The sequence below is a fragment of the Oryctolagus cuniculus genome, chromosome 15, assembly GCF_051225735.1.
Source record: "Oryctolagus cuniculus isolate XC-2025 breed Fujian yellow rabbit chromosome 15, ASM5122573v1, whole genome shotgun sequence".
Classification (NCBI taxonomy): domain Eukaryota; kingdom Metazoa; phylum Chordata; class Mammalia; order Lagomorpha; family Leporidae; genus Oryctolagus; species Oryctolagus cuniculus.
The window spans coordinates 70,227,432-70,241,066 of NC_142881.1; the positions used below are offsets into that span (position 1 = coordinate 70,227,432).

At 46.5% G+C, this 13,635-nt stretch overlaps 1 protein-coding gene across 11 annotated transcripts; it reads right to left on the reverse strand.

Moving 5' to 3' along the window:
* Positions 1–3,669: 3,669 nt before the first annotated feature.
* On the reverse strand, positions 3,670–13,635 carry LOC127482759 (transmembrane protein 254). Of its 11 annotated transcripts, none has more exons than XM_089313561.1 (5): positions 13,435–13,616; positions 11,736–11,839; positions 10,878–10,937; positions 5,523–5,645; positions 3,670–4,124 (listed from the first exon to the last, which is right to left on the reverse strand). In XM_089313561.1, the coding sequence occupies exons 1-4, from the start codon at positions 13,534–13,536 to the stop codon at positions 5,525–5,527; spliced, it is 387 nt and encodes a 128-aa protein (XP_089169687.1). In that variant the 5' UTR covers positions 13,537–13,616; the 3' UTR covers positions 3,670–4,124; positions 5,523–5,524. The 11 variants fall into 11 exon arrangements, with proteins under 11 accessions (XP_089169687.1, XP_089169686.1, XP_069914038.1 ...); XM_089313560.1 differs by lacking the exon at positions 13,435–13,616 and adding an exon at positions 13,057–13,336; XM_070057937.2 differs by having other exon boundaries at positions 3,670–5,645; positions 13,435–13,635.

Sequence of the window (13,635 nt, forward strand, 5' to 3'; positions counted from 1 at the left end):
AGTGTTCAATTATTATATGCTCTTATTAACACAGAAGTCATTTGGTGGGGTTCTTGCGGATTCCAAGGACACAATGGATTACACAAGAAATGCCCCTTCTGGTGCAAAGTGTATTTTGCAGCAGGCTTGACGGGATGCCAAGACACTATCAGTAACACATTGAAAACCAAAATTTCATAATGTATTTATTTTTCAGTTTCCTAGGAAATACTCTGTAACACCCAGAACCCAGCTTTCAAACTCCCTGGCTGTGCAGATGGTAAAGCTCCATAAATGCTATAAATACCCTCCATTCTGTGTACATGTGCAACATAGTACTGCTGCATCGTTATCCAACGGCAAGAAAACCCCAGGGTCTGAGGAGGGTTTCCAATATTTGTGCATTGCTATGGATACTGCATAGGAAAGGCAGATGTCAATAACATGAACAGGATGTGGCGGTCTGAGGCAGCTAACGATGACAGAAACTATTCTCATTCTGAATGCATCATTCTTGGACAGCATCTGTAGAATATTTGGGAGCTGAGAGTATTACTTTGGATGTCTCATGCAACACTGCAGCTTGGTGAAACAGCAAGGGGTCTGGGACCTAGGTCTGCCACCACTACACTGGTGACTGCTATCCTCAACGTCCTCCGATCATCTCCCAGAGTAAAACGAGGCGGTGTGTGTGGGTTTCTGCAGTCTCTCTCAGTATTCTAAAGTGAACAGCAAACATGATATCATCTCAAATCCTGTGGAGTCTAATGCATTTCTAGTTACGTTGAGTGAAATAAAGCAAGCTTTTTAAGGCATCCAAGTTGAGCTCCGCAGTTGGCCAGACTGGGCCTTTCTCTCCCCCGGTAATGACTTGTCATGTTTACAAACCCGTGTAGATTTCAGTTGGCTCTCCACACTGTTTTGGATTCAGATTTTTTCCTCCTAAAAGAGCAACATGGAATGTAGGCAACCCAATGCTTGTTGGCAAATTGTCAAGAATTAAGTGAAAATTGGCTTAAGTCACTGAGCCGACTTGATGTCCTCAGAGCTCCTCTCGTGAGGCCAATCCACCTACTGCCCTTGGGGAATCAACCACGATATCTGATGTTCGGCACTGGGACAGGGCCAAGGCCAGGCCCTTGCCTACCAGGATACTTCAAAAAGCTTATAGAAAAGTGGAATTAGGGACTAGCACCATTGCGCTGTGGGCTAAGCCACCACCTGTGATCTGGCATTCCATGAGAGTGCTGGTTCCAGTCCTCACTGCTCTACTCCCAGTCCAGCTCCCTGCTAATGCATCTGGTAAAACAGACTAAGATGACCCAAGTGCCTGGGCTCTTGCTACCCATGTGGGAGACTGGATGGAGTTCCAGGCTCCTGTGAACCCCACTAGTGTGTCCCTGTTTGAGGCCCATCCACTAGTCCAGAGATTTTCACCTCTAAACCCTGAAGGAAAAATAATAATACAATCCACATTTGGGCTGGGAGCCTGGTGCAGCAAATGCCTGAGGGCTGCCTACATCCCATCCCCAGTGGGGTTTTATGTTGCTAACACTCACGCACATGGCCTGTGCTGTCACTAACGTGGTGCAAGGATCAGGTTGCAACTCGAAGCTTCTATTTCTTCAGGTCAATCGCAGGAGCGGGGGAGTCCTCCACCTGAGCTAGTCAGTCATCTTTGGCAGGAACTCCCTTCATGTCTCTAACTCACTAACTGTAAAATGGGGACAATGGTTGCCTTAAAAAGCTGTGGGCTTTGGATATTTTATTATCAGTGTTTAGAACAATGATGCTGAGCCATTTCTATGTCTTTTTTTCAGAAATGTCTATCCAGGTCCTTTGACCGTTAGTAACTGGCGCATGCTTTGTTGCTATTGAGTTGTATAGTTCCCGCATATTTTGGATATTATCAGATGTATGCTTTGCAAAAATTTTCTCCCATTCTGTAGGTTTTTCTCTTTGCTCTGTTAATCATTTTCTTGGCTGTGCTGAAGCTTTTCAGTTTGTCTATTTTATCTTTTGTTGCCTGGACTTTTGGGATTAGAGCCATAAAACCATCACCCAGATTAACGTTATAGAACTTGCCCCCTCTATTTTCCTCTAGTAATTGAGATCTTAGATTTAAGTCTTCAATGCATTTTTAGTTTTGCAAATGGCATGTGGCAAGGGACCAATTTCATCCTTCAGCATGTGGACATTCATTTCTTCTCAGCAGCATTGAGTGAAGAGACTGTCCTTTCCTGTGTGTTCCTGGCCTCTCTGTCGATGATCCATTGACTGCTAAATGTCCAGGTTTATTTCTGGGCTGTTTTCTTCTGTTCCATTGTTTTATACCTCAACTGCAGGCTCCCTAACTTCCCTGCAGTTTTCGGACTCTCAGTGTAAAGACATAAAGGGCCTCTGAAAAGCAAGCTGTTTGCTAAAACAAAAACTTCACCTATCTGGAACACGACCTCTTAAACTCAAGGCTGTTAACACTGTGGCTGATCAAACATGTTTAGACTTGAGCTCTATTGAGTCATAGCATATTGACTGTAGGAAATACTGTTAGTCTATAAATCGGGCCTATTAGTAAATTGTGAAGCAATTTGTTTTGTTTTGGTCCTTTTTTCTATTTTTCCGAAGTATGCACGCTCTGAAAATCTTTAGGGTGGGGAAGAAAACAATTTAGTCCATTTGCCTTCCAAGTCGATTCCAGTAAGATGCCTCTGATTTTTTTCTCAGACTCAAAGCTGTTTTTTTTTTTTTTTATTTTTCTCATATCATTGCTAAGACTACAACATAAAGATGCCTCCATTTTTATTTTTTCCTTCACTGACATCAAAGCTCCTGGGCTGCAAGGGAGGGAGTGTCCCAAGGCCCAGAATCGGCCTCTTCCTGTGTGATGCTGCGTAAGTGACCTCCCCTCACTGTGAGGCTGTGGATGGGTCTATGACCTGAACAGCCAGCACCATCTGCTAAGACCCCACCATAGTAAAATCCCACATAAGATGGCATGATTTTATACTTCTGGCACTGAAAGAAAATGCCAGAACATTCTTCACTTGCTGCAGAGTTTCTATGAAATGCTGAATGAAATGAAAACAAGAGGAAGTCCTATAATTCAAATACACTTGTGTCCACCCCAGTGCCTCAGTGTGTGTGCAAGAGTTAAGTGGGCCTCTGGCCGGCGCCACGGCTCACTAGGCTAATCCTCTGCCTTGCGGCACCAGCAGACCAGGTTCTAGTCCCGGTTGGGGCGCCGGATTCTGTCCCGGTTGCCCCTCTTCCAGGCCAGCTCTCTGCTGTGGCCCAGGAGTGCAGTGGAGGATGACCCAAGTGCTTGGGCCCTGCACCCCATGGGAGACCAGGAAAAGTACCTGGCTCCTGCCATCGGATCAGCGCGATGCGCCGGCCACAGCACACCAGCCGCAGCGGCCATTGGAGGGTGAACCAACGGCAAAGGAAGACCTTTCTCTCTGTCTCTCTCTCTCTCACTGTCCACTCTGCCTGTCAAAAAAAAAAAAAAAAAAAAAAAAGTGGGCCTCTATAAACCTAAGAGGGATATACCCTGAAACCACAGCATTCTGCATTTCTCTGTCAGTGAAAAACTGATATTTGAACCATACAAACAGCCCCATAAAGTCTATTTGAGACAGAATCAAATATGTGATAATATATCAAAATTGAGAAACACAAAAAAGCACTTGGTTGAAGAGATAACTCACAGCATTTTATTTAAATTAATCCATTTCATTCAGTAACCTGATAGCACGGTCCCCAGCACCACCAATATTAGTCATTATTATTTCTCTTTGGAAAGGACTTCTTAAAAACTGGGTTTGATTTCCATGATGCTTAACTCCATGGTCAAAAATGTGGTTCCTTAGTGAAAAGCAACTCATAATCACAAGAGAACTAGAGAAAAACTTTAAGACAAATACCACCAGAAATAATTCATAGTCCATATTCTTTTTTCTTTAAAAGACAGAGCAAGCAAGACAGCAATCTTCCATCCACTGGTTCACTCTTCAAATAACCACAGTGGCTGGGGCGGGGCCAAGCTGAAGCCAGGCCCAGAACTTCTTTTGGGTCTCCCACGAGGCTGCAGGCCAAGGACTTGGGCCATCCACTGCTGCTTTCCCAGGCACATTATTAGCAGAGAGCTGGATCAGAAACGGAGCAGTTGGGTCTGGAACCAGTGCCCATATGTGATGTGGAGGTTTAATGTGCTATGCAACAGGGTCGGTGGCCCCAGTCCATAATCTTTTATATTGTGGTTTCAATTGGAAGCTCTCTTTTGGGGGAGGTAGTTGTTTCTCATAAATGTCTGCTTAATACAAATAACTTGCCCCCTCCCCATATTATGGAAGGGGTATGAAGACTAGTCCAAAGAGAACAAGTAAGCCATCCTCTAGGGAAGGAGGCCTAATGGCTCCTAATGGTGACAGAGTCATCCCACCAGTCAACAGTAGTAAGATATATCCACCAGAATGGAAGACACTAACTTGATGGATAAACTGTGAGCTAGACTCTTCAGAGCTGGAGGAAGACACTTGGAGTCTGGAGACAGTGATGGAGAACATGAAAGCATGAAAAAGAGACAGGTTTCCCACCGGGAGTCTCACCAAGTGGTGACACAGTCAGCCAAAGGTCTTGCGGCTGTCTTTTGAGAGGACAGTGTATGGAATGAGTCCTGTAGTTTTCACATAAAAATTGGAATGATAATGAACGAGTAGAAAGTGAAGTCAGCAATCAACACTGGTCAAACAACTCCGTGCACGGCAGGGGGACAGGTAAGGTGGGGGAAGTAGAGCTAAGCTGCACCCTGAGCTGGAGCAGCAATCAACCCCTGCGAGCCACAGGGCACCGTGTCCCGGGGTCCAGTGTAGGGAAAGGACACTTCGGTCAGCAGCAGGGAAGGCCACCAGCCCTGATTCTCAGCGTGCCTCTATGTGATCACTCAGTCTGCCCGTTCCAACTTCCTTATTTTTCTCTGTAATTTGAGAAACAGAAGTTTGAAAGGGTAAGATTCTACCTTAGAGGTGCCTAACAAATGTATAAGGAACTGATGTATTGTAGAAGTGTCCCTACATCTTGGTCCAGAAAGATGGAGAGAATTTAAGGGAAGGAGAGCTAACATGGTGGTAGTGCGGCCAAGATGTTTTAACAAGAAGGAAAGGAGCAAAGAAAAACCAACAAGCAAATCTAGCAAGCGTGTGTCTCAGCCCAGATGACAGCAGAGCCCACAATGCCAGAGGCCCTCAAGAAGGTGGGGGGGAAGCCCTCTTCTGTGCTGAGTCCGCAGAGCTGAAGGCTAAAATCTTTTCCTAGTTCCTTAATTTACTTGTAAACTTGTATTTACTTTTCCTATTTCCTTGTTAACTAACTGGTCTATTCAAGCTCAACCACAGCATATTATACGAAAAATGAGTAACTGCAGGGTCCTAGATAGCTTTGAGGGACACTTTTTACAAAATAGAAATATCATTGAGTGAAAATGGCAGTCCCCGTCACCCTGGAAAGGTGTCTGAATTAAGTAGAGGCAACTTCTGTATATTTGCTTTTAATTTTGTTTTTGGCGCTTTGGTCTGTAAGCAATCAAGATGGAAAGAGATGCTATCCCAAAGAAGAAAGTCTGTAGGAACCAGAGTAGCTGAGCCCGACCATTTGTGATTCCTTTATACCTAAAAAAAAAAAAAAAAAAAAAAAAAAGTACAAAATATAAGCACCATAATTTTGATCTTATGGTTTCACAGGAAGCATTGTTTATTTATTTATTTATTTATTTGACAGGCAGAGTGGACAGTGAGAGAGAGACAGAGAGAAAAGTCTTCCTTCCTCTGTTGGTTCATCCCCCAATGGCCGCTGCGGTGGGCGCACCACGCTGATCCAAAGCCAGGAGACAGGTGCTTCTCCCGGTCTCCCATGTGGGCGCAGGGCCCAAGCACTTGGGCCATCCTCCACTGCACTCCCGGGCCACAGCAGAGAGCTGGCCTGGAAGAGGAGCAACCAGGACAGAACCGGCGCTCAGACTGGGGCCAGAATCTGGGGCGCCGGCACCGCAGGCAGAGGATTAGCCCAGTGTGCTGCGGCGCTGGCCTTATTCTTTTTTAATTTTTATACTTTTTCTATACTTCCATCTGTCTACCACCTCCCCACCCTGGTTTTTTAACTTAAAGGGGCAATTTATTTTTTCTCTTCCTTGCTTCCTAATAAATGTATTTAGGATGGTACACTATTCCTTGGAACTAGTCTGGCTACTGTCCAGGTAGAGCAGGGTAGAGCATTATAAAATGGTTTCTCATGAGATGACTGGAAAGGAGATGGGCACTGGTATGGCTTCAGAGCAAGTGTCTGAAGATGTGAAGATTTGTACCAGATGTGAATCCCAGCTTGGCCACCCGCCAGCTGTGTCCTGGGCACATCACTAGTAGCTCTCAGAAACAGTATTCTCATGTGAAAAACAGTCATAGTAGTAGTATCTGTCCCACTTGGTTTATGAGATATATACACAAACTGCTTAGGAAAGAAACTGGAACATAGTGTTACTATACAGTCATTCAACTGTCTGAAAGCTCAACAGAAAATGATTCAGCTTAAGTGAACGGCTTGCTGTAGGCTCATGTGTATGTAATTAAGTCTCACTTGCATAAACCTTTTATTTAAAGCAAACTTTATATGCATATATACAAATGGTTTTTTTCTATCAATAAATTAAAGGATAAAGATTATACATTTTAATAATGCAAAAAATAGGGGTCAGTGCTGTGGCATAGTGGGTAAAGCTGCCGCCTGCAGAGCTGCTTTCCCATACGGGCACAGGTTTGAGTCCCGACTGCTCCACTTCAGATCCAGCTCTCTGCTGTGGCCTGGGAAAGCAGTAGAAGATGGCCCAACTCCTTGGACCTCTTTACCCATGTGGGAGACCCAGAAGAAGTTCCTGTCCTGGCTTTGGATAGGCCCAGCTCCAGCTGTTGTGGCCAACTGGGGAGTGAATCAGCGGATGGAAGACTCTCTCTCTCTCTCTGCCTCTCTTTCTCTTTCTGTGTAACTCTGACTTTCAAATAAACTAATAAATCCAAAAAAATGCAAAAATATCTGATAAGTTTCAACATCCATTCTTCAAAGTTCTTAGCAGACTTAGATATACAGTCGAACATCCTCATTTTGACAGAGGAGATCTATAAAACTCTAGAATAAACATGATGCAAGGACACTGACAGCTTGGCGATCAGGAACCAGGCATCATGTCCACTTCTAGGCAACATGCACTGGAAGTATGAGTTAGTACAACAGGGAAGAAACACAAAGCAAAGGGACTGAACTGAGAAGAAAAAATAAAACTGTTTCTAGAGACACTTGAATGATGACTAGAAAACTGAAAATAATCTATAGATGAACTATTAGAATTAATAAATGAATTTTTAAGGTTGCTACGTATAAGGTCAATATATAAAACTGACTATATGCATATATGCTACCATCAAACAATGATAAAATGAAGGAAAAGTCACTTATAACAACATCTGAAAGTACAGGAAGCTGGATATTAACCAAATAAAGAATAGGAAAAACATCACAAAACTCTAAGGAAATGGAGACAAATCATTTTTCCTGGTTTAGAAGACTTAATAACGGAAATATGCCATTCTGCTACAAATTAATTCATATGGTCAATCTAATAAAAATGCCAACAGATAAATTTTTCATCTTTGAAGCACATGACAATGCATAAGGCTGTGCAAAGGCCCAGGAACAGGTAACTCTGAACAAGGTGAGAGGACGTGCTCCATCAGGTGTCAGTGATTACAAAGCTACTACTGTAAGATAATGTTATGCTGGCCCAAGGACAAAGAAGCAAACCAACAGAAAAGAACAGTGAGTTCAGAAACACAGACATATATGTGGCTATAAGCTACAGCACATTAATGAAGAGTGAAAGTCTCAAGAAGTGGCTTGGGGAAAACAGGGCATCCATATAGAAATATTAAGATAAAGTTGAATACTTGCCTCTCACAAAAAGTCAGTTCCAGGTAGATTAAAGACCTAAGACCCAGGGAGTAGAATTTAGCCCAGTGATAAAAAATCTGCCTCCCACATCACAGTGCTGATTGCTCAAGCAGTAGGGTCCCTGCCTTGTGGGAGACCTGGATTGCAAAGGCAGACCTGGATTGCTTTCCTGGAGCCTAACTTTGGCCCTGGCCCAGCTCCAGCTACTGGAGATATCTGGAGCATGAGTGAGTGGAGTGGAGTTCTCTCTCTCAAACAAAACTAAACAATAATTAACAAAAGAAAAATGTTTTTTAAAGTTAAATATTCACTGCTAGTTTAGCTAAATGAATTCTGGAATATACAACTAGAGGAATAGTTTGCAAAATTTAAAACTATTCACCAAACTTCATAAAAAATTATTTTATTTGAAATAAAGGCAGAAAGGCTGAGAGGGAGAGAGAGAAAGAAACTGATTTCCTACCTGCTGGATCACTCTCAAATGCCACCAACAGCCAGGACTGGAGCAGGCTGAAGCCAGGAGCTGAGAACTCGGTCAGTATCTGGGTCTGTCACATGAGTGGTAGGGACCCATGGGCTTGAGGCATCATCTGAGGCCTCCGAGGGTGTGCATCAGCAGGAAATTGGAATTAAGACCAGAGCCAGGATCTGATTCCTGGCACTTTGATATAGGATGGGGCTGTCCCATGTAGCATCATTAAAAAAAAAAAAAAGTATTTATTTGAAAGTCAGAGTTACACAGAGAGAGGAGAGGCAGAGAGGTCTTCCATCCGATGGATCACTCCTCAATTGGCTGCAACGGCCGGAGCTGCACCGATCCGAAGCCAGGAGCCAGGAGCTTCCTCCGGGTCTCCCTCACAGCTGCAAGGGCCCAAGGACTTGGGCCATCTTCCACTGCTTTCCCAGGCCCGAGCAGAGAGCTGGATGGGAAGTGGAGGAGCCAGGACTCCAACCAGCACCCATATGAGACGCCGGCATTGCAGGTCTCGGAGGCTTTACCTGCTACACCACAGTGTCGTCCCTCAAGTAGCATCTTCACTGCAGGGCCAAGTGCCTGCCTTCAAGGTTATTTTAAAAACATGGCAGGGGAAAAAAAAAAAAAAAAACATGGCGGGGCCGGTGCTGTGTCCCCGCTGCTCCACTTCGCATCCAGGTCTTTGCTATGGCTGGGAAAGCAGTAGAAGATGGCCCAAGTGCTTGGGCCCGCACCCGCATGGGAGACCCGGAAGAAGCTCCTGGTTCCTTTTTTTTGGATCAGTGCAGTACTGGCCATTGCAGCCAACTGGGGAGTGAACCAGAGGGTGGAAAACCCCCCTCTCTCTCTCTGTGTCTGCTTCTCTCTCTGTGCAACTCTTTCATATAAATACAATAAATCTTTAAAATGAAATACAAAAAAAAAAAACATGGCAAAGTGCTTAAGTGTATGATTATGGCAGATATAAAGTCAAACATATAGTCCAATCTTATCTCTGGTTAAAAGAAATTCAGAAAGGTATGTATTTTTAAAACATGGGATTTAAGAGACTATATTATAGCCTGATTGTGTCCTTGAGCTTCTGCTTAGGGACTGGCACATGGAGGGTGCTTAGTAAATGTTAGTTTCCTGCCACGTCCAAGGTCATTTCTGTATCTACATACAGCTCAAAGTACTCTTTCCTACAGGATGATGACTGGATTAAAAATTACCAGGTATGGATCAAAACAAAAGGGAACTCAACAAAATATTACAAGTAGTTATTCCTGGGCAGTAGGATTTGGGAAGCTCCAAAGTTATACCATGTCTTCATGTATTCTTGCATTCAAATTTATTTACTCTTTCATTGATCTCACAAATCAAAAGGAGTATTAATTCTGATTTATAGTGAGCTATGGCACATTCTAACACGTTAGATCCTTAAAGGACTGGTTTTAGGAACACAGTAAGAGAGACGCAACCTCCCTGGGCTTGTTCCCCTTCTCCCTTCAAAGAAGTGTACAACACAACACAGTCTTTTGGTTTTCATTAGAGGCTCCAAATGCCAGTCACAAGAGCTGTCAAGCTGTGGGGCTGGGCCAAACATCCTCGGCTAAGACCTCAGGGAGGCCCAAGAGGCCACTGGGAAGGAGTCTCAGAACACTTGGGCATTTCCTACCACAGTCTCAAGCCCAGAGAACAGTTTCAACAAAGCCACCTGGAAATCCCCTTGCACTCTGGCAAAGGGCGACTGTGTCACTCCAAAGCACAGAGATGGGTTCAGCCTGCCCAGTGGGAGAGTAAAGGAACAGGACTTCACGGAGGACCCCACTAGCAGACGGTCCCGGAGGGGAGAACAAATTGTCCAAAAGTACAAAGAATCTTTTTCAGTACTCTCACATAGTAGTCACCTACAGTAGCATCTGCTGAGTAGGGTCTGTTTGGGGGCTTTTAACTTGCATTTAGCTCCAGAATTACCTGCAGACCTTCCAGAAAGAACAGACTTGTAGGTCTGAAGCAAGACCTGCCAGATCAATTTTTCTGGTGGAAACCAGACATGTACAGTGAAACAGCTCCTCAGGTGGTTCACTGTGGCATCAAGATAGGAGATTACTGGCCTAGGAAAGTAACTCAGCTCTTTCGCACACTAGGAGGCAGACTCCTAATCTTTTGTTCTAGGTGCTGCTGTACAGACAATTAAAAAAAGTTAAAAAAAAAAAATAACAATCAGCCTAATGCACTAACGGAGTAAATAATAACTAACACAAACTAAATGGACTCACTCACCGAACATTTACTGAGTATTCCTGCGTCAGGCCCAGTATCAGGCATGGGTACTCCACACTACCTCAGAGTGCTCTCAGCCTAGGCGTGCATGACTTATTTAAATGTGGTGGCTCAGCTTCTACCAGATACCGCGAGAAAGGTGACCAGGACCTAAATAATGACTTACTTGCACAGCACCATGGCATACAAGGACTCTGCCACGTGAATCATCCAGGCAAACCAATACCTGAAACAACAACAACAAAGAGGTTCAGTTGCCCTTGGCACACCAGCATCCTACATTCAGGTGTATGATTCGAGTCTCGGTAACTCTGTTTCTGAGTCAGCTTCTGGCCAATGCACACCCTGACAGACAGCAGGTGATGGCTCAAGTACTTGGATTCTTGCCATCACGTGGGAGACCTGAATGGAGTTTCTGGCTCTGCCTTTGGCCTAGTCCAACTCTGGCTGTTGTGGGCATCAGGGGGAGCGAAATCAGTGTATGGAAAATTTCTCTGTATCAAAGAAAAAGAAAATTTTCATAAGGATTTATTTATTTATTTGAAAGGCAGGGTTACAGAGAGGCAGAGGCTGAGAGAGAAAGAGCGAGGTAGAAGCCTTCCATGTGCTGGTTCACTCTCCAGATACCTACAATAGCTGAAACTGGGCCAATCACAAGCCAGGAGCCAGGAGCTTCTTCCAGGTCCCCCACATGGGTGTAGGGGCCCAAGCACTTGGCCATCTTCTGCTGCTTTCCCAGGCCATAGAAGAGAGCTGGATTGGAAGTACAGCAGCCGGGACTCGAACCGGCAACCATAAGGGATGCCGACACTGCAGGTGGCGGCTTTACCTGCTAATGCCGGCCCCAAACCTATTTCTACAAGTCAGTCTAGTTTAAGGGGGGGATTGTCTGATGATAAAATCTAACAGAAATCTGGAAAGATTCCTAAACGTGAACTAGCGCCATTCTTCACTACCTAAAGGCAACTGCAGGCCTTCAAGGTCTCCAGCGAGACCAGCGTGTTGTTTCTGCAGCTCTCCTTACCCGTTGTGCAGGAGGGTGTGATGATGGTCCACCAGGTACTGAGTGAACGAGCCCAGGAGCCCAAGGCTCTCATAAGGGATGCTCTGCGGCCAGAGGACAACCCACTGAAAGAGAACCAGAGGCACAGAGAAACCATTAGGGCACCTGAAGACCGGCAGGTAGGAAAGAACACTGATTCTACCAAAGTAACTACCGGGGAAACAGGGTCTGAAGGAGGGCACCTGAATCTCCCTCCTGTATTTCTAAAAAGCAGCTCCAATGGATGTGTGCCACAAAGAAACGAGGTGATGATCAGGCTCCGTGCACTGGCGGAGCGGATCCGATTTTTCATGAATTCCACCCCAAACATTATTTCCTAGACTTGTAGGAGTCTGCGTGCTTTGGCCAGCTTCTGTCCTGCAAGCGGTGGCTTGGGCTCAATCTCGCAGTTAGAATCATGCTCTTCCACTCTTGCACACCACGCAGACACACTCGGAAAATCAGGCTCGCGAAGGATTAACAGCAACTCCTCGTTCATGTAAGGTTTTTGTGGTGACCTTACCAACTCCTCCTCAGGCTCTGTTACAAGCCTTTCTGTGAATCACTGTCAACCCCTCCAAAGTTTAGTGCTCCACTTAGATCTGCACCAAAGGCAACAGTACTCCCAGGATGCTGTTTAAAGCCCAATATTCCAATAAAGTATAACATATCACTGCGGCCTCCTAACCGCGCGGTGGAGAGGGGCTGGCATCTGCCAGTTCCACTAAATTCCAACTCGAATCTTCAGTTTCCCAGCTTGTGTGTTCGAACAGGGTCGCGGGATCCTGGCACAGAAAGGGCACTCGGGAAAACTAGAGTCCCACGCCTCCATCCTGCACACGGCGAAAGGAGGGCGGAGGTGGTCAGAGCGACGCCGCTGTGGAAATGACACCCGTCCAGGTTCCAGGATCTCCCGGGAAAGATCCAAAACAGCTTCGCCTTCCTCCTACATGATACCGGTTTTCCCCAACCGGTTTCCGGGCGTCTTTCCCGTTCGTTATCCTGGAAGTGAGACGAAAGTCACTCCTCCCCGCAGTAGAGCTGTCCTCCTGCTGTCACACCGGTTCTTGCTCACCAGTGAAATCCGAGCCATCCCTTGGCTTTATCCGCCGTTTTCCAAGCAACTCCCCCTGCTTCAAACACTCTAAACCTTCTAAAACCCGGCTTAGCTTCCGCTGGCGTTCGTAACCTAGGCAACCGCACGGTGCGCATGCGCACTGACGCCGTTCCCACGGCGCCCCTCGCGCTAGGACAGCCCGGAGGGCCAAAACACAGGCGCCCGCGTCCGCGCCCCGCGCCTCACCGCAAAGTATCCCAGCCCCAGCCCCGTGACCAGCGAGGGCAACGGGCTGGCCGTCCGGAAGTAGGCGGTAGCATCCCTTGCGGCCTTCGAGTTCGCCAGCACCATCGTGAAACACCCAGGCGCTCAGTCCGCAGGTGGGGAGTGTGCCCGCCCCCACCTGAGGAAAGTAGGCCAACCGGTTTCGCAGGGCCTCCAACACCTGCCAAAAGCCTTGGCAGCCGACTGCGCCTGCGCCTCCTTTCGGGTTCTGGCTTCCCTCCCCGCTGGGAGGCGAGAGAGCGAGAACTGCGCCTGCGCGGCCTCTCCTCCAAAGGAGGCGGAGGCCTGGGTGACAGGAGCGCTCGCTCCAGGCGGTTGTCCCAACTCGGTTGCCCCTACCGTGTAGTAGCCAAAGGAGAGCGTGATGACCGCCAACCAGAACACACTGCCCCTCTGGAAGTAGGCCGCGTTGCCTGCCGCCATCGCCATCGCCATCGCCATCGCCGCAGCTCCTTACTGGGGTGCGCGGCCGGCTCTGCTCCCAGTGCAGTGGATGTAGGGCCAGTAGGGGCGGGCCTGGGCGGCTGCTCCGCCCAACCC

Coding starts and splice junctions, on each gene's coding strand:
- LOC127482759 (XM_070057933.1), bottom strand. CDS start 13,536: ATGGCGATGGCGATGGCGATGGCGGCAGGCAACGCGGCCTACTTCCAG. Junction 11,840..13,213: donor GGTTGGCCTACTTTCCTCAG/GTGGGGGCGGGC, acceptor GTTCTCTTTCAG/TGGGTTGTCCTCTGGCCGCA. Junction 10,938..11,735: donor CACACCCTCCTGCACAACGG/GTAAGGAGAGCT, acceptor TTGTTGTTTCAG/GTATTGGTTTGCCTGGATGA.